Genomic DNA, 26,466 nt, shown 5'->3' with positions numbered 1-26,466 from the left:
GTGATGTCTGTTGATGTAATTTCTCTCTGAACTTTCTTCTTCCCCAGTGATGTCTGTTGATGTAATTTCTCTCTGAACTTTCTTCTTGACCCAGTATTGTCTATTGACGTAATTTCAAAACCCAAATACAAGAATTCCAGCAGGAGCTTCTCAGGGCAGATCCCTTGTAACTCGTTTACTTCTGTCCTGTGTTTTTCTGATGTTTGCACCATGTGGTCCCTGGAGTGGTGAATATCCAACACGCTCAGTCGTTCTCTGTGGGCACAGAGCTTTTGCACCTTCCCTTGTCTCTTGATTATGATGCTTCATCCATATTGCTGCTGCTGCCACCCAGAAGGCCACGCTAGGCTAATAAATAGCTCTTCCAACGTTCCTATAGGAACTGTGACCCTTGAAGCTCAGGTAGATCAGTACAACATGAAACTAACTGCTCTGTGGTTTGAACAGCTGTGACTTGATATTTAATAGCTCCATAAGTGCTAACTGGCTTCCCACCAGCCCACTATTCCAAAACACCATAGAAAGGGCTCAGCGTTTTAGTTTTCCTTATTCTGTAAGCATCTTATTTCAAGGAACAGAAAAGCAATTTTATTACGATGTCTTCCAAAACATTAGAGGGAACAAACGGCATACTACTGGAAACACTGTTGCTATTTTTACTACTTGTAGATTTTTCAGGTTGTTGGAGTTTTCTAAGTTCTTTTTTAACCTCCTTTTTGATATTCTTTCCATAATGTCAGTAAATGCATCCTGCCCTCCATCCGTCTCTCTGTGAAGCTCTCCGGAGTACAATCCTCCGTATAGATCAGAGAGGAAGCATCTAGTCCACACATCGGTCCAAGGGTGATTTTAAGTCAGCCCAGCTTTCTGGTGGCACAGGGGTCTCAGCACTGCTTTCTGAATTAGTAACTAACTGTTAAAAGCTGTGCACATGTGCAGGCATCTGACGCCTGTTTTAGGTAGCTGTAGTTCTGCCTTTTGTGGCCTCAAAGATATCTGTGCTTTGTTAATGACTAAGTCACGATAAATATATGCTCTTGGGGGCAAACAGCTAAGCCTTTTTGACAGTTTTGACTCCTTCCATGACTAGATTTGCATATTTTTTATTGTAGGTCATAGTGAGGTGGCTTGTGTTCTTTGTGAGTGTCACTCGAGCGTATGTAGACAACGTGCCCTTTGCATGGCCTGAAACCCAGCTCTCCCCCTTTCCTGCTGGTTCTTACCAGCACACACTCACCCTGCACTCCTCTCACGCCGCCATCTTTTCAGATCTGATTAGCATTTAGCCTCAGCATGCAAACTTGGAGTGAATGCCTACCATGGGCATCAGTCCAGGAAGTTAACGTTCTTGTGCTTATATGTGCAGTCTATGATGCTACACTGTCTTGTCTTTGCTTTGCTTTAACAGCACAGGGTACTCAAATGTAATTGAGAGCCACATGTTCATCTTAGCAAGATGCATGAATGGGAAGCTGCTACCTGCCTGCCTCAGCTATGAGAGCAAGGAGCCTAGAATGACATGTTACTCCTTAGCCTGTGACTCACACAGAGAGAATGCCTTCCACCTGCTTCCTATGGCTGGTCGATTTTCCTGAATACTGGGCAGGTTCTACTTTGTGGGTCCATGCTTATTTCCTTCTGTGCATCAGGCAGCACAGACATGAATCTGGCCCTCCCTATTCAGCACAACCTAAAGGAAGCACAATGACTCCCATTTACCCTGGTGACAGTGTTCCGGGTGTATGCACTCTTAGTATGCCAAGCGCTGTTTGGCCTAACCTCTGTCCATTCTCTTCGTTGTCTCTATTTTTGTTTATCTTCTTAGTATGTAGACTGGGATGACTTTTGACTCTATTAGAATGTGGTGGCTAGCCATCAACATTGAGAGAGGTAGACATTTTTTTGTGCTGTGCTGGAGGGTCCACTTAGTCCTTTGCCTGGCTGGAGTAGCTAAGTTGAGGTGTCAGTAGTGCACCAGAGAACCCTGTCCTCTGGACGTCTGGACTGCCCTGCGGATGGAGGGAGTATGTGGGAAGAAGGGTTCCACAGCGTTTGGACCTGACCACCTAACTGCCTGCTTTCACTCAAGAGCGAGAGAGAGAGAGAGAGAGAGAGAGAGAGAGAGAGAGAGAGACTCCCTATCTCAGTGGAAGAGAGGACAGAAAGAACCTTTTTGGCAGAATTACTTCCTTTCTTTTCAAATTATGCTTTTAATATGTCATAAGGTTTGGAAGAGCTTTAAATGTTTAAAATAACTGGTCAGTGTTCCCAGCATAACACAGCCTCAAGAGCCTAGGAAACCTGAAGAGAAGGGGCCGGTGGGCTGCAGGTGTAGTCATACAAGAAAGGGCCCACCGCCTCCCTCCCTATCCTGCCGGTGGGCTTCCACTCTTGGCAAAGTACATTTGCTCTGGGATGAAAACAGAGGTAAAACTCATCTCCAAGACTCAATCCTGTACAAAAAGATACAATAACTGCTGTATATAATACTTCTCTTTCAAATCCTGATTAAATAATTTGATTCTTTTTTTTCAAAGTTTGAAAAGCTGCACAGAAATGGTGAGGGAAAATTAATCTTTATTTTTGAGGGTTTTTTTCCTGATGATTCCCCCCCCTCGCAATAATGGCAGATGGGAAGGAAGGGGGTTGTATCTTTCAGGCTTTTTATTTGCTGACAGCATGTCATACTCTGAGCCAGTGTCAGCAGAAAGGGGCAGATTAAGAGGCAGTTGGAGGCTTCTGTTTTCCTCATAAGAGCTGGAGAAATGAGTTCTATGCTAAAGTCCCAGAACCAGCTCAGCTTTCTCATTATACAACTTTCCCCATATTCTGCCTCCGCCTGTACCCGCGAAGCCTGAGCTGCTGTACTCTGTCCCTGCCTTCTGTAAGCCTGCCCGACCTAGAGGGCCTGGTCCCAGGGTGGGTACTGTACTGTCTAGTTACAGCTCCAGCGCACCTCCCGGGGGGGCAGATGAGCACTAAAAGTTACAGAAAGACTTCAAGCAAATCTACAAAGCAGGTTGCCTTGTCACCTCCTCTCCCAGGGAGCTTGGCTACCTCTGTATCATTATTGTACATCAGGCCGACCTCTCGTACTAGCTAGTTCTTCTCTAAGTCCAGGACTTAGTGACAAGATTCTGTGACATTTGCCAGATATGAGAGAAAACTCATGAATGGTTCGTCTGTCCTTTACCACACTCCATTGCCAAGGTTGATAAGATCTGTGTGCCCTGTGCTGATTGACACTGAAGACTTTAGAACTACTATGTCCGTCTTTTCTGTAGAAAAGTAAAGCATTTGTTCTTTTATAAAACTCCAGCTCAGCATGATTTTAAATCATTACCTTTGGTAATTTTTCCCCTCAAATTAGGGGGATATAAATATAGTAGTTTATTATACAAGCCTTTGGTGTTCTGTAAAGCAAGCGACTTTGTTTTCAGGTTTCAAAGGCCCAGTAGTGGAATTGTAGTTCTTATAACACTAAAATGACATAGAAGGCTATGGCAGGACATCACAGTTCTCAGCCCTTCTTAAGGCATAGGCTAAGAGTGCCTCCTCTGGGGATATTCGGGATCCAAAGGAAACGTCACAGTGAGTTGTGAACATCAGCACTGAAGTGCTCAACTCCTGTTTTCAGTCCTTCAAATGTTGTCTAAATTTGTTATATGTGTTGCTTGCAAACCAAAGCATGAATATTGAGATACCCATGGAAAAGAATCAGGAACCTGAATTAAAGAGTTTTTCCTCGGTTCCTTCGCAACAAAAGATGATTAAAAACTTCTCCTTTTTATTTTTTTTGTCTTTGACCTAAGTAAATGGTTCCTTTTAAGTCTTTATTCCCCCTTTGTATCATCTTTTTTAGTTTTATTTATATACATGTATATATATTTTTTATCCTTCTACAGGGAGTTAAATACCTGTGCATTCCAGCAGCGGACTCACCATCTCAAAACCTGTAAGTTTTTTTCTGTGTTATTTGAAGAAACTAAGAACAAGTGTAGTGTGTGTTCCAGCAGTTCTTGGGCCAACTGAAAAGCAAATTTGGGATTCTGAAGGAAATAAGTAAACACTTGAGAGCATCTGTGGAGTTGCTGCTGACCTTGCATAGCTACTATCCTGAGGTGGAGGACGTGAGTCTGCAGAAAACCTAACTAGCTCAGCCACTGCAAACTGCGGGTGGAGGCACCTTGTTATTTTCCAGTGCTACTGTGAAACATGAAGGCTGGGTGTCCCCAGGAATGCTCTTTTTAAGAAGACTTGAAATCTAGGGAGATGGGCCAGGCAGTAAAGTGCCTGCTGGGCGAGCCTGAGGACCCAAGTTCAGGACCCCAGCACCATGTAAAAACTAACACAGGTGCATATCTATAACCTCAGTGCTAGGGACTTAGAGATAAACTGATCTTCAGAGCTCATTGCTCAGCTAGTCCAGCCAAATTATGGAGCCCCAGATTCAGGGAGAGACTTTGTCTCCAAAAAAATGAGGTGGGGGAGAAAACACTGGTCATCTGCCTCTAGTCTCCACATGCATGTACTCATGTGCATGCACAGCGCACACACACACACACACACACACACACACACACACACACACACAGAGAGAGAGAGAGAGAGAGAGAGAGAGAGAGAGAGAGAGAGAGAGAGAGAACACCTGGAGTGTAGAGAAGATGCCTTAGTAAAATATTTGCCATGCAAGCGTGAGGACCTGAGATCTAATCTCCAGAGCCTACATAAAATGGAAGGTGTTGGCAAATCTCTGGAAACACATAAGCAAGATTGTCTGCCCTCATGGTGAAATCCTGGGCCAAATGAGACTCCGTCTCAAATCAGAAGTGGAAGTACTTGAAGGTACCCAGTGCCCAAGTAAAGAAACAGGCAGCATTAAATTGATTCTAATATTTTATTAATCCAATATTCTAAAATGTGGTGATTATATGTAAAAATATACATGCTAACTATAAAAATTCCCAAGATATGTCTCACCCCTGCCCTCACACTGTCACAGCGGTCTGATGTGCATCCTCTACCCTGAGAGCTCTTCTCTGTCGATCTGTGCTCACATGCAGTTACATCCTTTCCCCTGCAGAACGGTCTAGACCTCAACCTGGCTGATCAGAATGCCCTGCTCTTTCTCGTTTGCCAGTCCATTATGTTGTCATAACTGTATAAACCTTTGACATCATTTTAGTCCTGTTTATCTTTTTTCACTCCAAAATATATGCCTATGCTTTATTATTTGTGTGTACGTGTGGTTTAACATATGGGCGTGAGTGTGAGCATCTTTGTGCCATGCTATACACTTGGGAGATCAAAGGACAACTTCCAGGAGTCAGTTTTCTTCTTCCATTCTGGGACTCCAGGGATCTAGTCCAGGGTTCAGGCTTGTGCAGAAACATGTTGAGCCACCAGCCTGTCTCACAGGGTCTTCTTTGTCATTTTAACCATTTAAGAGGGATTCACAATTGTAGCTCACCTCAATCACAGCATCCATATTGAGCAGTAGTGCAGCCTCAGTAGGATGGGATGGAGCACTGGAGATCCAGTTACAAATGCAGCAAGCACCCTTGGTCCCAACTGAGGCCTAGTGTGGATAGGTGATAGTTCCTCAGGCCTGCATTTGACCCTTGCAGGCTGAGATGCTAGGAACTTCATTACTTTACTCATCCCACTGAACCTGGCTTTTGGCTATACTTGGCCTGGATATTGGGGGCCAGCATGACAGCTCTCCTGGAACTATATGTTACTGTTTCATCAAAAGTGCCCCAGATTCAAATAGTATTGTTAAGTCTGAAAGACCACAGGGTTCATCTTCCATTGTAAACGAGTGCTGGTGTATACAGATCTTCTTTGTCAGTGAGGCAGACGGCATACTTGTATTTTCTATCTCGACTGACAGGCTTCTTTAAAAGTTGCTGGAATATCAGCCATCCTTAAGTCTTCACTGCCAGAGAACAGAGAAATCATGGATCAGGCTGTAACTTTATAAGACCTCCCTGTTGCAGGAAGGGCAGGGTAGGTCTACAGTTCAGTGGGGAGTTGGACAGGGGACAGCGGAAATAGGGTTAGACCAGGAAAGCACTGCGTAAATGGGAAGTTGGTCCAAGCTTGTTCTGCCCAGGCCAGGGGTTGTTTCTACCCCGACTCTTGATATTTCACAGAGAGATGAGACTTTAAAAGTGAGAAAGAGAGAGGCAAGATTTTACTAGGAAAACAAAGTAGTAGCCTACCCTGGAAGGAGAAGCAGCAACTTTAGAGAACTTCCTTGGTTACCAGTCGTGTCAAGAAACAGAAGTGGTTGGAAGGGCATGGTCCCTGCGGAAGGAAGTAAGGCGCTGCCTTTCTCCGAAGACCACAGCAATCTTCTGCCCTTGTTTTGGTAACTATTTTTGGAATGATTGCTTTGTTCTCATCTCTAACTACGATTCAGCCATGCAATTGAATGTGTCAGTACCTGATTGGCAGGAATCAAGCTGGAAGCTATCCTGGGTATGTGCTGCCAGGACACATGGTCCTGGTCTTTGAGCAGCTATAAGATTTTAGCTTTTCTAGGAGCTAAGTGCCATCTTCAACTTCCATAACGGTGATCTAACACAAGTACCAGCAGTCCTGCCTTGTAGACCAGTGAACAAGGCAAAGCAGTCCATTTAACTAGTCTGCACTTATGTTCTCGAACCTGAAAACATCCATCGCTAGGATTCGGAGAGGCAGTTATGCCCATGAGCATATCTGTGTCTTCCTGGCACTTTGAAAAGTGTGGGTCTATCTCTACTATGCTGAGTGTCTTCAGAGTTACAGGAATGATTGTAGAAATAAGCTTTGGTGGACTTAGGTTTTGTTTATCTGTTGCCAGTGAAGGTGTTTGAGTGTTTTCATATCTTTTCTGTTGTGCTATAGCAGAACATCTGAGATTGGGTAATTAATACAGAAAACAAGTAAGTTTCATCCCACAGTTCAGGAAGCTTGAAGTCCAAGATTAGGTGGCCATATCTGTTGAGAGACTTGTGCTGCTTCCTAACACTATGATGGAAAGACAGAAAGAGTGAGTGTGTGTGTGTAGAAGAGATGAAAGGAGGGCCAGGTGCTTGAGACATTCCTGGAGGCTCTCTGCTCAAGACCTAGGCACTTATACCTGGCCTGTCTCCCAGTATTGCCAGATTTAGGAATTAAGGTTCCAATAAACACATTAGAAGAAGCGGCATTCAGACCATAACAGTGAGTGTGACTCCGTGGTAGAGTCAAATGGTTCACCTTAAGTTGGCAGTTGGAATGCTTTCCTCTGTATGTTCTAACTTGTTTAGGGTTTCCTGTGTTACTCACTAAATACCAGGAGTTCACAGTGAACCTTCACTTCCTGTGTCTCTGACTAATGTGGATGGCCACGAGATCAGTCTCCTTTTTAATTTAAATAGATCTAAAGATTTATTTTAATTTTATGTATATGAGTATTTTGCCTGTTTGTATGTCTGTGTACCAGGTACACCCAGGCAATACCCACAGAGACTAAAAAATGGTTTTGAATCCCCTGGAACTAGAGTTGTTAGCTTCCACGTAGGCACTGGGAATTGAACCCAAGTCTTTCAGAAGATCAGCCAATGATCTTACCACTGAGCAATCTCTCCAAACCAGGATAAATATTCTTAATGTTGGGGGCAAAAAATAAATAAATAAGCCAAGAGAAAAACTTGAGTAGTTTGTAAAACTTGGGATTGGTAACCCAGACAGCTATCACCAGACAATCTTCCATCTGACCACATTAACTTCTTGTGCCTGTTCCCTCTCTTCAATGTCAGAACAAATCCTGGAAGTCTGCACTGCTTAGTGTTTTAAACTTAGATACTGGTTTAAAAATGATTTTCAACTTTGAATGAAATGCTTTATTACCTAAATCTTGGACTGGGGACATACTCAGTGCTAGAATGCTTACCCTATCTGGTAAGAAAAAGACTAAATATTTCTTTTTCTGCAAAGTCCCGAACAGCAGGAATTCTGGCTGCTTTGCTTAGTAAGAAGTGTGTGACCTTTGACACTTCAGTCACCTGATAGCCACTTGCTGTGAACTTCAGAAAAGTTGGTTTTCTGTCTTGGCCTTAATCCTAGAGAATCTCCCCCGTCTGACCTTCCATGAACTTAAAATACAGAAACCTGGTTTGAGATAACATTAACACAAAATTTTAGCTCAGTTCCCCCAGCCACCTATTCTGCCCAAGTCAGGAAATATAAAAGTTCAAGTTCTCCGTGTCCCAATAACCCCACGACCCTAGTGTGGTATGTTTTGCATGATGCTGTCATAAGAGATATGCTGGAGTGGGTGTTTGCACATTGCCATGCATGTGTGTCAAGTGGTCAGTGCTGGCGCTTAGTACATGAAGGTTTGCAAACCCATTTGCCTTTGTTTTCTCTAAAGCAAGCCATTTTAACCTTCTCGCTTAATAATCTGCTCATCTCCTTGGAGATCTAGAGTATTGAGATGATTATGAAATTGTATATTTTATTAATTCTTTAGTACTTATAAAAATGAGATTGTATTCTCTCTGTATTCAAAGTAAGGAATGCTAATGTGTTTAGAAAATAGGTGCTTAAATATGTATTCACTTGCATTTGCTTATTCTGTTTTTATTACACAGTAAGTTGGTGTTTATAGTCAGGCAGCACTAAGTTGATAATTCTTTCCTTTTCTGTGAAGTCTGAGGGAGCTCTGTCATAGGCTCTGGAGTCTATAGCATTGCTTCGTTAACAGTAGTCGCTGGTGTTCTGTGGCTTCAGAACCAAGTGGGTGTCGGTATTTCTTGAGATTTTGTGGAGAGGTGAGCATGAGTACTACACAGAGCTCTGTAGGGGAAATCAGGGAATATTCTGGTCTTAGTTCACCACCCTGTCATTTTGTCTGTGTTGTCTATGTGTAGCTGGCATTGTCTGTATTCCCGTTTTTCTTTCATTTGCCGTTTTTCTATTGTTTCTGAGCAGCTTTTCAAGATCAGAGGTAGATGAGCCCTTGCACCACTGTAGCTGTGCGTCCAGATGGTTCTTGAGGTCTTTGCATCACTCACTCAGTGATGTGCTCCTGCTCCTGGGGTAAATGGAGATCTCTGGAAAAGATACAATCAGAGTCCTCTGGTCTCAGACTGTCCTTGTTATTCTTGAATTAAACTCTTCTCTTGTCAAATGATTCCATCTTAAAGGGTAGAGAGATGTGTTTGTTTTTAAGCTATCTTTTTAAATGGATGTATCTAGCAAAAGGAAAAGTATGGTATACATATCCTCCAATTCTTGTGTAATGGTGGCAGTTCCTGAGCATAAAGTTTGGGAGTCACTGTTACAAGTGTGAGTTGTCTGTGTTTAATGCAGGGGGATTGCCTTCAGAGATCTAGCTGAGAGATGGGCATGGGATCCTGGGGTGTCTGAACCAATTTGACCCCAGGAAGAATATCCTATCAAAGAGTGCTCAACCACTTTGCTTTAAAAAAAAGGGGGGGGGACTGAAAAGTTCTTGCCTTTGATGGGATTTTCTCCTCACACATTTGGATTCACGGGATGAGGAGAAACATTGTATATGTCTGTGGCCTTTGCTGTCAGCACAACCTCATTTGATACCACCAGCTTTGAAGTAAGACCCACCACCATTCTAGGTGGCCAGGTCACTGGCCTCCAACTCCAGTAAGCAAAGGGTGTTGTAGGGGGCTACTTGTTAGTCCCAGCCACCCAAAACCAAAATAATCACACAAAAACTGTATTATTTAAATCACTGCTTGGCCGATTAGCTCTAGCTTCTTATTGACTTAACTCTTACATATTAATTTAACCCATTTCTTATTAATCTGTGTATTGCCATGTGGCTGTGGCTTCCCGGGTAAAGTTTTGGCATCTGGTTTCTGGTGGAGCTTCAAGGCTTCTCTCTGACTCTGCCCTTCTTTCTCCCAGCATTCAGTTTAGTTTTCCCCACCTAGCTATGTTTTGCCTTGCTATAGGTCCAAAGCAGTTTCTTTATTCATTGATGGTAATCACAGCATACAGAGGAAAATCCCACATCAAAAGGGCTGAACCTAAGGATTGTCAAATCACCTATGGATCATGGCATCTAAGATCATGGGTCTTAGAGCAGCAGGAAGTCTCCACATGAGAGTGTCGTGTGGTGGCTTGCTCTTTCTATCATCTTTTATTGATCTAGTCACTCATAGCCTCTGAAATGGAGAGAGAGTGTTTGAGGTACTGGTCAGTGAGAAGTAAGACCTGGACCCCCTGGTTAATCCACATAAAGAGTTCCTCTCCTCCCTGAGGTGTTCTCTTAGGCTGTTGGCACTGCTGGATGAGTATACACCTGTAGACACACTTTTTTCTGCAGACAGGCCTGTGGCAGTCTTTGTATGGAAGTGAAGGCTAACTGCCAGCCAAGTGAGGAGCAAAGAGGGAACTGGGTTCACGTAAACAGCATGTGGTGGGATGGTGCTGCAGATGTGTGCTTCTGCTTCACACTGCAGACTGTGGGTATTTCCCACTGTGGAGGAGGGCGTTTAGTGACCAGAGCTTGGATTTATGTCATTTTTCCCTGGAAATAACCCCCCCCACACACACACACACATCTCTGTCTGCATCACCCAGTTTTAAACCAGAGCAGCACTGGGCCAGCCCACCTCCTGGTCTTTCTTGTAAAAGGCATTTCTAGGAATGTCTGCCTGGCTTGGCCCAGTGCCTGATTTTGTATCTGAGTCAAGTCTCAGGGTGGAGTGTTCCATCATCTCTGTGGCATCATTGTGCTCTCAGACTGAGACAGCTGGTGTCCCCATTACAGATGCTTGCCCAGCAGCTCCATAGGCTGTGCCCCCAGCACAGTAGTGGCCATTAACAACATCCTGTATGCTGTCCTTGATTTAGCACCTGTCACATGCAGACATGCAAACCAAAGGAAGGAAATGCTATTTGGGGGGAATAAGTGAGGCCACCTCCCCAGGCCTTGCAAGGCTCCTTAACACACTGTTGTGAGCTTGGTGCAGGTTTGAGTATTGTTCAGTCCACTGTGGCAAGGTTAACTCTTGAATCCGGGTTCTACGTCACAGTATATAGGAAGCCTGATTTCATAATGCATGAGTCTATGACATACAGGTGTGAGAAACAGATTTAAAAAGTTGCCGCCAGTGTGGCCTCAGTAGAAGAATTGACCTGCCCTCTGAGCCTGTAGAACAATCCCTCCCTGAAGACTCCAAGTCCTGTGTGCATTCAGAGGAGTTCTCCTGGCTTTGCCCCACTGTGCTCACGGCAGAGTGTTCTGTGGCTTCTTCCTCCATCTGGGTGGCACTCATTCGTTGCTTTCTGGTTTGCTTTTGTGGCTCTCTCTGGTACTCTTTTCCTCTTTCGTGCTTATAGACCAGTGATTCCCTACCAAGAGGCAGGACCTGTAGCTAGGAGAGAACTCGTGCACACTCCTGACAACCACAGTGTGAGCAGCCTGGTGGACAAAGGAATGTGCATCTGGTCTGCAGGGACTCTAGAGTCAGCATAGCCTGTCAAGTCTGAGGTCTGGAGTCCAGCCCCTATCTACTGCAAGGAGAATGGACATCTCTGTATAAGCCACAAGGCACGTTGCAGCCTAGTAGCTTGGGTCTATGCCTTGGTTGGAATTTTATTGCCTTAATAAAAGACCAGAACCAAAAACAACTTGGGGAGGAAAGGGTTTGTGTCATCTTACAGCTTGTTCATCATCCTTGGAAGTCAGGGCAGGAACTGATGTCGAGATCGTAGAGGAACAAAGCTTACTGGTTTGTTCCTCATGGCTCGCTCAGCCTGCTTTTGTATAACACACAGGACAACCTGCCCAGGGGTGGCACTGCCCACAGTGAGCTATGCCTTCCCACGTCAGTCATCAAGTCAGGAAACTACACTATAGGTTTGCCCACAGGCCAATCTGGTGAGGACATTTTCTCAGTTGAGGTTCCCTTTGCCAAAGACTCTAGCCTGTGTCAAGTTGGCATAAAGCTAGCCATAAAGGACACTTCTGGCCTAGGTGAGGTGGCTTGGACTTTTTTAATTCTTGAGTTAGTTTCTGATATGAGAGGGTGCATTTGGCTGTAAGTAGACTGTCTGTAATGGTGTCTCAGGGAGAGATGATGTGGAGAAGCCTGAGTGGTACTCCCAAGGATGGCAGCAAAACTCTGTCGTCCTGTGAGAACCTGGCTTCCCTTGCTGCACTTTACCCCGAGTTCTGCGCTTCTGCTACAGCTCTTAATGTGATGTGACTTTTGTAGCTTTCTGCTTGGAGGCTAGACGTGGCATTTTCGTCAGAAAGAGCGACCTTTGTAGAAATCCTCTCCCATAGCCGTCCTTCCCTTCCCTCCTCCCTCTTTCTTTCCTTCTTTCTTTCTTTCTCTCTCTCTCTCTCTCTCTCTCTTTCTTCCTTCCTTCCTTTCTCTTTCTTTCTTCCTTCCTTCCTTCCTTTCTGCCTTCCTTCCTTCCTTCCTGTCTTCCTTCCTTTCTTTTTTTCTTTCTTTTTTTTTCTTTCTCTGTGGCCACAGCTGACAGAAGCAGAATATTCTCAGAACCTGAGCACTGTGCTGCCCAAAACCGAATCAGTGTACTTAGCCTGTTCTGCTATGGTGTCAGAGCAGTGTCAGGGACATCCTGGTTTGACCTGTCACTTGGGAGGCTCTGCCCTCCTGCTTCAGTCCTCCAACCCATGCACCATGCCTGGAGACACCCTCCCTGCCAGCTGTTAGATTGTTCCTGTACCTTCCCTTCCCACCAGATACTGCACTGGGCTTCTGATTACTAGTGTTTCCAGGTATACAGTTTTAGCAAGGACACATTTGTGCCTACTTTTGGCCACTTGGGAACAAGACTGCAGTTCTCTGAACCCTGTGTTTACATCTAGAAGTCTTTTCCCTGGTAAATTATCAGAAACTGGTATGCTATGCTATGCTACACCATGTCATGCCATGCCATGCTAGAGACTTCTGTAGCAGTCTGGTGTCCTTAGGTTGGTCATTCTACTCCCTGGCCCCCATAGGCTTGTAGTGATAACATAATACAAAATGCATTTAGTCCAACTTCAAAACACATCGCCATGTTCTGTAACAGTCTCAAACTTGTTTAAAGTTTAAAGTCTCTTCTGAGACTCATGCAGTCTTTTAACTGTAGCCCCCTGTAAAATCAAAATCAAAACAGATCACATATTTTCAATATACATTCCTGTTCCAAAATGGAAGGAAGGGAGGATAGTAAAGAAATACTGGACCAAAGCAAGACTGAAAACCAGATGGGCAAACTCCAAACTCTGCATCTCCTTGTCTGATGTCAAAGCACCCTTCTGATCTCCAACTCCTGTCAGCTTTGTTGACAACACAAACTCTTCTTTTTCTTGGTTTATTTCTGAAATTACCTGGTGTGAGTGAGAAGGAAACATAGAACACACAACAAACCCACTTAGGAGTTTATTAGAGGGGGCATGCACAGGCCTGGGGAAGTCAGTGTACAGAGAGAGAGAAGAAGATGGCGCACCCAGCTTTTAAAAGCTGCGAGCACATGCGCACAGAGGGTTGATGTGGCTACGTCATATGCAGAAGTTGGGCTCATGCATGCGGGCAAGGGCTTAGCTGAGTCATACATGGAGGATGTAATACACCTGCGTGTGGGTCACACAGAGCCCTTTAACATCCCCAGGGGCCATTAGACACTTCTGCCTGAGGGCTTGTCTGCCTATGCATGGCGTCTAGATCCTGGAAGTATCAACCTTATTGTGGCTAAAATCATTACAATTTCCACTTCCTGTTAGCAGCTCTCCATGGCAAGTATCCATTGACTCTGGCATCTCCAACATTTTTTGGGTTTCCAAGGCTTCGTCTTCACAGCTTCACACAATGACCTTTCTGGATCTCCATGCAGAGATACCCTTGCCTCCTTAGTTTTGGAGGGCGATTCTATAACCCCTTTCTTCTGTTCTTGACTCTAAAGCCAGAACCGCTTTGACAAGCTGCCAAGTTCGGCAGCTTCCTGGGGCTGGAACATGGTCTCCTTATTCAATAACATCTTCACCAGCATTCTGTTTTCCATAGTTTCCTTTACTGCCTAAGTTTGCTGTTCTGGAACTTGCTCTATAGAGCTGTTCCGGGCTGGCATTGAACTCATAGATCTGAGGCCTGTCTCCTGAGTACTGGTCTTAAAGGCATGTGCTACCATGCCCAGACCTATGCTCTTCTTTAATTCCTTTCCGCACGCTGGAAGCTTAGCTGGATTGGATCTTGCCGTGAGGTCTCCGCTCCCTTTATTCTATTCATTCTTTCTTTTCATTTGTTTATCTCTTTGAACACAGGATTTAACTCCATTCTACTTCCTGGTGCTACTTTTCTCCTCAAACTGTACATTTTATATTTTTCTTTGCTCAGCTTGTTCCTTTTCATTATAGATCTTCATAAGAGTGAGTGCTAGTAACTCTACAACAGAGTCTATGCTAGGCTGTTTTGAGATTTCCTCTGCCAATGGAATTAATCTGAAACTCTTAATTTAGCCTCAAGCAGACTTTACAGACAATGGCAAAAAGCAGCCACATTCTTATCCAAAACATCATAAGAACTGGTCTCTAGGCCACAAACTAAAATTCTAATCCTCTGAAACCTCTTGAGCCAGGCCCCTCAGCACCACTGTCTTCCATGCTCTTTTGGGTATGGCCCATTAAGCCCCACTTAAAGGATATAACGGTGTTTCTAATCTAGACTCCCGAAGTCCACATTCTTCTATCCACATACTTCCTAACAAAAACATGGTCTGGCCTATCATAGCAATTCCCCAGCCCCTGGTATTTGCTTCTGTCTTAGCTGTGACGAGACCCAACACAAGAACTCTTATAAAGGAAAACATTTCATTGGGGCTGGCTTACAGTTTCATAGATTTAGTCCATTACCATCTTGGTGAGAAGCATGGTGGCATGCAGGCAGACTGGGTGCTGGAGAAGGAGGTAAGAGTTCTAATCTTAATCTGTAGGCAACAGGAAGTAAACACTCACACTGGGTGTGACGAGCATGTATGAGCCCTCAAAGCCGGTTTCCACACTGACACACTGACACTTCTTCCAACAAGGCCATACCTACTCCAACAAGGGCACACCTTCTGGTAGTGCCATCCTCTATTGGCCAGGCACTTAACACACGAGTCTATGGGGCTGTTCCTGTTCAAACCAGCACACTACCTCTTGCCAACATAACCCCACAGAGTTCTTCTGTAGCAGTAGCTGGGCATCATTTGCCCTGTCCTTCTGCAGGGAGAATTATTCCTTACCAGCTGTCTTTCAGCCTTTCCTAATCCCTGGTAAATGGCCAGTACTCAGTGCTTATAGAGAAACAAATGGGGCACATGGGCAGCTTTGGGGGTTTCAGAGCTTTAGAAACCACCTGAAGGTAGAATACACCTGGTAAAAGGTTCTGAGCCTACCCATCGCAACCTTTGCTTGGCCCATGTAAGGGGCCAGTCGGCTGCCAGGGAACTTGACCGTGATCTCCTAAATAGTTGTATGCTGAGCGAATGCACAGAAAAGAAGGGACCCAACATCTAAGGATCAGAAGAAAGACCCGTGACATTCACCATCATTGCAAACTGCAGAGTTTGCAAAGCTCACTGATATTTTACCATGTCACCTCCGTGCTTTCTAAGTCATGCTTCTAAGGCCACACACAGCGGCAGAATGGGTTGAAACTAAACTCTCCTTTTGCCATAGGTCCAGTGATGAGAATGGCGGGGGGGGGGGGGGGAGTTCTCTAGGGAGAGCATTACAGCCAGTGTCTCCAGGATCTCCAGGGTGTCAGAAATAAGCCGGCTTCTAAGACTTGGGAAGTCCACATAACAGGGATACTTCCCTTATTTGAGCTCTGAGGCTATACAGTGTTCACAGCCAGTATGAGAGGCAGATGAAATAAGAAGTTAAACAAGAACTCCGTGTGTCTGTCAGCAGCAACCACGTGATTCAGGGATGACTTGAAGATAAAATCTGGAAAATTCTGATGATTGGAGGCCTTTAAGCCTCACTGTGCCTATGACCAACTAAGGCTTAAGTAGCCCTGGTCCCAGTATGGTCCGGCTCTAGATGGGGCAAACTCTAAGACAGTCGCTCTCATCTGTGGGTCATGACCCCTTTGGGGTCTAAAGACCCTTTCACAGGGGTAACCTAAGATCATCAGAAAACATAGGTATTTACATCATGATTGATAACAGTTAGCAAAATTACAGTTATGGAGTAGCAATGAAAATAATTTTATAGATGGAGGTCACCACAACATGAGGAACTATAAAAGGGTCTGTATTAAGAAGGTTGAGAGCCACTGCTCTAAGACATTTTAGGAAATCCCAAATGTTCCTTTTCATCAGATGATAAATAGTAAATGTCACTTTTCACTTTTTTTTTTGTGCATAGGACAAGACATTTTAAAGAAAGTATCAAGTTCATTCACGAGTGCCGACTCCAGGGTGAGGGCTGTCTTGTGCACTGGTAGGTGTGCTGTCTCTTGATAATGTTGTCATAAGTTTGCTTTCTAGTTGGCGTCTTTTAATCTCGGATGCCTTTATAATGCTGTAATAAAATACTATGACCCACACAACTTACAAGGTAAAGCGTTTAATGGGGGGCTCATGGTTGCAGAAAGTTAGAGTTCATAATCGTCATGGCGAGGAGCATGGCAGCAGGCAGGAAGGCACGGTGCTGGAGCAACAAAGGGAGGCTTACGACTTGATCCACAAGCATGAGGCAGAGAGCTAACTGGAATAGCCTGGGCTTCCGCACCCAGACAGAGTCATCCCCAGTGACACCTCCTCCAACAAGGCATGCTTCCCAATCCTTCTGAAACTGTTCCACCAGGTGGGTACCAAGAATTTAAATATATGAGCCTATGAGGGCCTTTTTGATTCAGGCTATCACACTTCCTCTGTGTGGTTAACCAGTCCATGTCCTCACAGCACGCGGTAGATTCTGGATCTCAGATGCATACTGTCCTGCTGCCCTGCTCTGCCAGGGCGACACGGACTGGGTTCGCTTTAGTTTTGGCTTCAGTCACTGCTAGGATTTCTAGGGGTTGTTGTCAAAGTCAGCAGGCACAAAACACTGTCATTACCAGCTTGACATTTTATTAGAACAGCATCTTATGTCTCAGCTCGTCTGTTCGACTCACACCAGACCCCATGGTGGCCATTCCGCAGCCCTGCTTCCTCCTGCAGACTCTGGTAGTAGCTGTGGCTGTGAGAGCCACATAATAACACCAGAATATTTCCTTTCCACTTTCAGGATGGGGCTTCTGTTGTGTGTGTTTGTCTCTAGAGCTTTAAAGTGATCCAAGCAGACTGAGAATTGACGGGGCCCTACCTTCAGTCTGCTGTACTTTGTATCATAAATGGAACCTCAGCGCTCCATATCCATTGCTTCAAATCCATGATTGCAACCATGAGTCAGGAATATCCAGGAAAAGTATGTCTATACCAAGTCTGTACACACTTTTCTCGTCCTTATTTCCTAAACAATTTAGGATAACAGCAGCAGCTGCTGAGCCGGCATTTGCATTGCTGTGTGCTGCTGTGTCACCTAGAGATGCATGAAAGTGTTGGGGAGGAAATACACAGATGGCACCCAGTACCTTGAACATCATGAGTTCTGGTATCCACAGTGAGTCCTGAGACTAGTGACCCGTGGTCAGAAAGATCGCCTGTGCATACATACAAACACACACAGGGACAAGAAAGGCAAGCCGGCATAATTAGCAAGTGTAGTGTTTGTACACTACTCTGATTCTCACTGGGTAGGCCCTGGGTGATTATTACCTTTGGAGTGATAATAGCTTGCAACATTCTGGAGCCTTCGCTCTGTCATAGTTAAAGTGGAGATTGATCATATCTCCTGTGTCTTGAATGATGTGATACTAATTAACTGGAAGTGTAAGTCTCTGAGTGAAAGCACTCCCGCCCCCACTGGCGGCACAAGCAGTGTGCAAAGGTGGCTCAGAGAAGCCCATCCAAAAGCTGTGAGCCAGTAGTCCACCAACAAAAGCAGAAAAGGACACGAGATGGTTCTGTAGCTTTAAGAATAGTGTTTTTCAGATTAACACAGATTTATGTTTTGACATTAAATAATGTGTAGTACCTTTTTTGCTGTAGTGTTTTAAAAAGCAGGTAGTATAGCCAATACAAGTGATATTTGTTTCAACCTTCCATTCCATTGACGTTGAAGTACCTTGGGAGTGCAACTAGAGGCACTTGATAGAGATTCTGAAGCCCCAGTCCCGGGGTCTCTCTAGGCTTCTGGTGAATTCATATCAAGCCTAAGAGGATATATTTGTTTAAAATTCCCTTGCAGTTCCTAATAAAAAGCTCTGGTGATGAGACAGTACTTAAGAGGAAAGTTTATTATTGTCACTAGAATATTCTAGTCCTGATATTCTAAGAATTCCTGTTTAATGTATTTATGTATATCTGAAATTTTTCTGAAGACAAGAATATTCTCCAAGCTTCCCTATGTTCATTCATTGATAGAGCACTCTGAGGAGGCACAATCTTATATGACTTAATTTTCATGTGCATTTAAAATTAACCCCTTGATGGTATGAACCACCCAACAAACACCCTCTGAGTTCAGTCTGCCCACCATAGTGTTCTGCCTGGTTAGAGCAAAACAAATCTAGACGCTAAGGTTTGGAAAGGGTTTCTGTAGTCCATGTTGAAGATGGGTACCCAAACCCTGAGCATGCTAGGCAAGTGATCTACCATTGAGCTGCATTCTCAGCCCTTTCATGAACCTTAAAAGTCATAGATTTGCCCTTTATATATATGGTAGCTAAGCAAGCCATGAAGCCTTCAGGTTCTGAGTGGAATTGTTGCAGAGGGTTGGAAGCTCTAAGCCCCTCACCATGCTGCAGTTACATTAGTGCCCAAGGAAATAGAAAATATCCAGGCTGTATCCTATAGAAAAACTGTGGAAAATGAGGCCAAGATGCCTATAGAATGGTTAAGATCCAGTGGAACTGGAGTAGAGCAAAGTTCTTGGTATATTTCTGAGTAATTCTCTGGTAAGCCCTTGCCTGCTTCTGTGAAAGCCTCAGACTTTCTACAATGAGGTCCTTTGTTTGGATGGACTGAGGGGTGGGGTGGATCTGCAGTTCTTAACCTGTCTCGGTTCTACAGCTTGGCTGGAGTCTCCAGGAGTGTGACACTGGTGACCGCGTACATCATGACTGTCACTGACTTTGGTTGGGAAGATGCCTTGCACACCGTTCGAGCTGGGAGGTCCTGTGCCAATCCCAACCTGGGCTTCCAAAGGCAGCTGCAGGAGTTTGAGAAGTATGAAGTGAACCAGGTGAGTGTTCCTTGAGGAATTTTTCAGATGTAGTCAGCCACACTGGGCCACGCCTCACCCTTTGAGAATTGTGACCCTGTAACTGAAAGGCCCACAGATGTCATCAGGCCAAGGTTTCCCTGCATCCCTGGGCGGGGGGGTGGGGTCCTGCATGCTCTGTGCTCCTGCATGGCAGCTTTGCCGCTTTGCTGTACCAGGTTCTCCATATCTGCTTGTTTCTCTCCCTCTGGGTGTAGTTAGCATTTCCAGGTTTGGCCTACTTTCTTCTTATTTTTTCTTTTTCATATCTCAGCCTTTGAGCTATTAGAGTTATAACCAACCAGATGAGAGTGGAAGGGGGTGTTTCCCATACTAATTATGGTAACTCAAGCGTCAGGTTCTCAGCTGGCATAGATGGGGGTCACCTCTCTGTGCAGTGATTCTGAACTGCAAACCTTAACTCATGCTATTTTCTCCCTGAATTCTTTGCATCAGTCCTTGTCACAGACAGATAGCACAAGAACACATTTTCCTTGCATGCATTTTAGATTTCTTAGCAGCAGACAGTAACTGCTCAAAGTCTGCTAAATAGATGGATAGTTCAGTAGATTTTCAAGTCTTGAGCTCAGACTGTTGAAGGAACAGCTCTTTCTCTTGCTTGCCATTGGCTGTCAACCGCAAAGCTATGATTATCTGATGCCCTTTTATTTCCGTGCTTATATATGGAAACTTCACCATTGCTTACGATGTGAAAGTCACTGCATGTGTGTGTGTGTGTGTGTCTGTATGTGACATTTGGGATTTGTTTGCAACTCTTCCAGTATCGCCAGTGGCTGAAAGACGAATATGGAGAGAACCCTTTGCGAGATGCAGAAGAAGCCAAAAGTATTCTGGGTAAATATAAAGAGCAAGGGCGCATGGAGCCCCGGCCTAGCACCAGGCGGTGGAGCAGCTTCTCAGCCCTGTCTCCTCTGACCTACAGTAACTACACGACAGAGACCTAACAGAGAGATGTGGTGTTTTCCTTCCTGCTACGGGTCTTCTTGGTTGCCTTTAGGTTGGTGTGCCTGGTTACTGGCTTCTGCCTCTGAAGACTACAAAAGGAGGTCACAGCGAGGCGGGCCACTCAGGGCTCCTTCCCCAGCAACCCTACCCTGCCCTGCTCAAGGCCTTTTCACTCTGCCCATCTTAACCCAATCTTGGCCTCACCTGAGCTTGCTGTGCCTAGGATGTCGCTGGGCTGCTGTTATTTTATTGTATGCGTGCGAGAGTGTGTGTGCATGCATGCGTGTAAGGGTGTGCCTGTGTGCCTGCAAATGCGTGCATTGTGAAAGGGGATACTTGTCAAGGTGTCTCGGCCTGTGAGAACTGAGTCTTCGTGGTGCTGAATGGTAGAAATCCCTGCCAGCAGAATTGGGATGGCCACATGGAAGTCATTTGAACTTGGCCTCTGAAAAACTGCTCACCATGTACCTGTGATGAGTGAGAACTCAGGGCATGAGCTGGAAACAGTGGTGTTCCGGAACCTGAGATGGTGCAGAGGAAGAAGGTGACGTGATCCCTGCAAAAATTATGTCTGGAGGGACAGGGTAGGGGACTTTAGAGACTTGCCTTGGGCATGCTGGGCATATCAGGCCCTAGCTCCCTGTGGCTTCCCGCCACCCTCTACCTGCCAGCCAGTCATATCCCTGAGTTTCACTTAGTGCCTGCTCTGTCTGGGAGCAGTGTCCATGGAGTTGATGGTGACAAGGAAGACCTTAGCCACAGTAACCCTGCACCAGAGGTCTGGCCTGCCCCTGTTTGCTTTCACACACTCCAGCCTCTGGTTGGCCTCATGTGCAGGGACCCATCTCAGGTTTACATGGACTTGCAGCAATTGGGAAGGAAGAACAGTTGTTAACACCATATTGGTTTAAAAATGCCCGAGCGTTTCCTGAGCTCATTGGTATAGGCTGTGGACGTGATCTTTGACCTCAGCTACCTCACTAGATTTATTTCTCTCCTCCTTTCTGTTTTAAGGCTTGGGTTGCTTTGGTATACCTGTCAATTCTGCTTCATAGTTGAAAATGTTAGTTACGTTGCTTTTGTTTTTTAAACCAAAGAGAAAGACATTTATGTCATTGAGCTATTTAAAATTTTCAATTTGGACTTCCATGAGGTTTTCTAGTGGGTCAAACCCCAGATTCTGGCCATGAGAACTCCTCAGCTTGAAGTTTGTGGCAGCAGGCACCCCAAGAAGCTATGCATGGTCTTGACTGTTATGCCAGCTCATATTCCTTAAGCAGGCAGAGCCGTAGGAATGAATGAATACACTCAACCTCTCCCTACAAAGATGCTGCCACCTGGTTTCTGAATTCCATCACCAAATGAGCCCCCAATTAAGAAGAACAATCTTTCTGTGTGTGTAGAGCAATGTCAAATTTTTGAGCCCTTTAGGGCCCAGAAAAAGTAAGGTAGCCAACTCTCAGTGCGTGTGTGTGTGTGTGTGTGTGTGTGTATGTAGTGAGATGAGGTACCCGTGAACTAACTTGGCATCTTCAAGTAAAATAACGTGTTTTAGAAAGGAGTATGACTGCTGGGTAGGAAAGCAGAGGGGAGAGCTGCCAGAGCGCAAGGGTGGATGTGAGGCCCTGGCACTGGAGAGAGAAGGACAAGCAGAACAGTAGGGCGGTAAAGTGAAGCCCAAACGTGTGCACACATGTGAACAGCTACACGTATTCAGTAGGTTCTCAACTATCTTAACTTTTGTTGCCAGTAACATTCTTTCTTCACAGCCGCCCCGGGAATTCTGAAGTACTGGGCCTTTCTCAGAAGACTGTAATGTACCTGAAGTTTCTGAAATATTGCAAAGTTCAGGCTGGTGCTGCCAAAAAGAAAAGTGACGTAGAGTTTATTTTTAAGTGTCCAGTAGTAATTTGTAAACTTGTTTGTATTTTCATTTTAAATTGAAAGCATGTATAATCATGTTGGAATACATTAAGAACTATGGAGACTCTGTGGCAAGAGAAAATATTTGCCTTAACTCCACTACTGTGGTTGTTCCTTTGCCCGACGGATGCTCGCCCAACAGCCTCAAGAGCTCTATCACACTGCTTCATTCTGTTTCGTGAAGTAACTGCTTCTCATGAACGCTGCCCAGGGAGGAAAGCTGGCACCTGGGAAGTGTAGTGCAAACTGTGCCCTCCTGTTAAGTTCTCCAGCTCAAGACACGTCCCAGTGTGTTATGTCATCCATGGCTGTTGTTCTCCATGGTAGAATTAATTACCAAAAGCTGCTCACGTTCATCAATAAAGGGCACGTCAACCAAGTCTAATGTCATGTGCCGTGTATTCTTCTGTGACATGTGAAGGTCACGTATGTTTGTGGAGGGTCACAGTGCACCTTGTCTTAGCACAGAAGACATGTTTCCCTCCAGAAGGCAGGCAGCATACATTAGGAGGGGCACATAACACACTGTCTGATTACTGAAAGATAAATAAAAATGTCTTGGAATTGTTGGGGCTGGAAGTGTCGCGCAGAGTGAAGCCCTTACCTTCTGTCTTTTATCCCTGGCACCAAAAAGAAAACCTCATCATTTGTGGGTGTAAAGAAATTCAGATGCAGAAGTGAAACTTGCCCTGCAAAATGAAGATTGAGTACTTGGTCTCTCTGGTTAGTGCATGTACCACAGGGATGCATTGTCCAGGCAGTCCACAAACTCATTCCAAATTCATTTTCAGCTCTTACTATGAAGGGTCACAAAACTCACCCAACAATTTAAGGCCAGCTCCTGAACTTTTCTTGTCTAAATTTGGTGAGGGTTATCTTAAAGGAAAGGCAGGTGATACCGGGAGCCTTGGGCATATCTCCCAAACCAGCTGTGAGACTGTGGGGACACTGAGACAGCAGAAGCCAGGTCCCATCACAGTCCCGGGAGAACTGTCATGCCTACATAGGGGAAAGAAAACATAGCAGGAAAACAGGTTCGTGGGCCACAGACCCAGTCTGCCTGAGCCAATAGCACCTGTAGCCTGATGTCCCTTCCTGGCTGTCCCTTGCCATGTAACCACATCTGATGCTAATACCAACTCCTCCACTTTCTAACTTAGAAAAGGAAGTATTTCACTCCCTGAAGGCTCAAACCTGAAACCTGCAGCTACCCTCATGGTGAGCTCCTGGGTTGCAGTCATACTGTTTTTATCTGGAAGCTCCCTGCCCTAAGATGGCATTGATGTGGTTAGACAAGAAGCCCAAGCACTTTCTCTTCGTGACCAAACTGAGTACTTGAAGGTAGAACAAGATCCTGAAGATGAGAACCTGGGATCTGCACACACACATGGGACTTCTGCTTGTAAGATTGGGTGGGTTATGGTCCAGTGCAGTCCTCGGGCTGGTTTTCTGAAGCACAGATGTATTGCAGCCTGTCTCTCAACATCACTGTCCACAGAGGGAAACAGGATCCACCTCATTCCTTCTCTGACCTGATGCATCTGTCTTCACCACAGCTGGGCTCCAGAACAGTAAACTGAGGTAGTGATGGCCAAACAGTAGGGTAGTGTAGTTGGACCTTTTCATTAGGACCGCCACACCCCAATATTGACATGGAGACTTATTAATTATAAAAACTGTGCCAATAACTTAGGCTTGTTACTAAAATTAACCTTGTTACAACTTAAATTAACTCATTGTTTTAATCAATCTACCTTTTGTCTTGTGGCTTTATTACCTTGGTACTGTCCATCTGGCTGGTGACTCCCACCTTCTTCCCAGTGTCCTGTGTGCCTAAAAATCCTGCCTAGCTATTGGCCATTCATCATTTTATTAAGCCAATCAGAATGACACATTTTTAGAATGTACAAAAAGATTATTTCACAACAGGATAGAACCAGTACAAGTGCCCTTGTTGCCATACAAGAGTAGAAACACTATTCCCACTTAAGGGGACAAGGGGGCTAAGGGAAGGCATCTTGAAAATGCTGCAGCCTCATTTGAGACCTCACATCTAAGTCAGTGTCAGTGTGATGTGAAGGTGTGAGAGCTCGGTATTGGGAGCCACATGTGAGCCATCCCCAGAGACTAGAAAGCAGCAGAGCACAGGCTGTAGTGAGGAACTGTAATGCTGGTATAGGCTCGACCCTTACCTGAAATGCTAGCATCTGGAACTGGTTTGGATTTGGGATGGTTCACTGATTAGAACATTTTCATGAGCATCAGGAAGTGACTGTCTTAGGCACAGGGCCCTCCAGAAATCTAAAATACATTTGCTTCATATGAACTTGAGTATGTAGACATGACCTACAGAGTCTTTGGTAATTTTTTTTATACATTATTGCCAGCACATCTGCATTTTGACTGTTGCTGTTTGCTTGAGATATCAAGCCTGGGATTTCCCGTTTGTGGAAAATACCAATGCTCAACCAAGTTGGATGTAGGAACATTGTGGGTTTCACGTTTTTATAAAGTTACATGCAGCCAAACTGTAGTGGCAGCCAGTTGTCAGTTGCAGAGGTCCCATGACTCCAGCGCTTCTCACTGGCTTCTTCTGACCTTCTGTGACTTAATCCTGAACTGAGAGCGTCGCAAGGAGCTAAGGGCTATAGATTAGTTCCCTGACGCTGCAGGAACTCATTGAATGGAGCCGGAGAAGCAGGTCTGTGGCCTGTGTGCACGAGGAAGGCTCTTCAGTGTCCGCACAGCAAAAAAGGTGTTTGCCCCACAGAAATGAAATTGGAAATAGTTTCTTCTGAGCCAGATTAGAGCATCCATGGCTCCAGAACAGGTTCAGGTTGTCCTGAATGACAGTTACATTAATGCTGTTTTGTAGTTTAAAAAGTTGAAAGTCAAATTAGTGCATATACCAAACCCATTAGCAGTGACATCAGATGTGCAGGTCTCAGGAAAGCGGGCGATCACTGCTGTAGGTCTCAGATGGTATCCAGTGATATTCTTAGCTTTGAGTATGATGGACACTATGGGTCTGTTAAGTCAATTTAACCCAGATGTTTCCCCTGATCGAATGATGTCAGATATAGAGGTGGGCAATAAATAACTACCGTGGGACTAAAGAGAGCCCAAGATGACTTTGGCTCTGGATCTCCACCATTCCGTGTCTCTGCCGTCCGTCACTCAGTCTAAGAGACTTTCACTTCACGCTCGGGTGTTGTTGAGAATGGGAGGCCCATGCGGAGGCAGCTGTGACCACCATCCAGGTGAGAGAAGCTAGGTCAAGCAAGCAAGGAGGCTGGAGTTGAGGGAGACTAGGTGAGGCAGGAACTGAGTGGCTGTGCGGGGGGGCAGGGGGAGTTTGAGCTTAGGGACCTGTCTGCTCTCTGGGAGCATGCTCTCAACACTGGTACTTTAGTATTGTCTCCTGCACAGCATGGCAGTGTGCTTCTGCCGTGATCAGGTTAGCTGTAGGGGAAAGCTAAGGAAGAAACTGATAGATCTCCAAGGAGGCTTGTCCCTGTGTGCAAACAGCTTGTACACCCACCCGGAACACAGTCCCCGGAGCCAGACTCATCCACCTTGATGTACAAGTCAGCCTCCAATTTCCACATTTTGGGGAAGGAAATACTTTCTAAAAGATTGATTTTTGTCTTCTGGCCAGTCTCTCTCTCTCTCTCTCTCTCTCTCTCTCTCTCTCTCTCTCTCTCTCTCTCTCATTGTCAGAACTCCTGGGAGATCAACTTGGTCACTGGGCTTCTATGCTGATTACATTTGTCAGCTTCACAGAAGATGAAGTCACCCGGAAAGAAAGTACCTCATTCGAGAAAATTCCTCCATCAGATTATCATGGAAGGAATTCTGTGGGACATTTTCTTGATTAATGTGGGAGGGCCCAGATCACTATGGGTGATTCAAACCCTGGACACACGGTCCTAGGAATATAAGAAAGTAGCACCTTTAATCCCAGCAATCAGAAGGCAGAGCCAAGCAGATCTTCATGAGTTCGAAGCCAGTCTGGTCTTCAAGAGCTAGTTCCAGGACAGCTAGGACTGTTAAACAGAGAAACCCTGTCTCAACAAAAAAGGAAAAACAAAAATAGTAAACTGAACAGGTCATGGAGAGCAAGCCAGCAAGCAAGCAACATCCCCCGTTGCCTCTGCTGCAATTTGCCTCCTGATGCCACCTTGAGTTCCTGTCCAGACTTCTTGGGGGTGGTGGACAACAAACCATAGATGACATAATCCCTTTCCTCCCCA

At 45.1% G+C, this 26,466-nt stretch overlaps 1 protein-coding gene across 2 annotated transcripts in view; it reads left to right on the top strand.

The window, feature by feature from the left end:
* The window catches only part of Dusp22 (dual specificity phosphatase 22), a 55,343-nt gene extending 32,590 nt beyond the window's left edge, over positions 1–22,753 (top strand). The window contains exons 4-8 of one of the 2 annotated variants that reach the window (XM_041632757.1): positions 3,906–3,955; positions 16,385–16,459; positions 19,135–19,306; positions 20,107–20,179; positions 22,060–22,753. In XM_041632757.1, the coding sequence (XP_041488691.1) occupies positions 3,906–3,955; positions 16,385–16,459; positions 19,135–19,306; positions 20,107–20,179; positions 22,060–22,106 (417 nt within the window). In that variant the 3' untranslated portion in view covers positions 22,107–22,753. The other variant, XM_041632756.1, reaches the window with a different exon arrangement.
* Positions 22,754–26,466: the final 3,713 nt, after the last annotated feature.

The sequence above is a fragment of the Microtus oregoni genome, unplaced genomic scaffold (assembly GCF_018167655.1).
Source record: "Microtus oregoni isolate MIOR12 unplaced genomic scaffold, Mior012 000042F_ref0000377, whole genome shotgun sequence".
In the NCBI taxonomy this organism is placed as follows: Eukaryota; Metazoa; Chordata; class Mammalia; order Rodentia; family Cricetidae; genus Microtus; species Microtus oregoni.
This window is presented reverse-complemented; position numbering and strand designations above follow the sequence as displayed.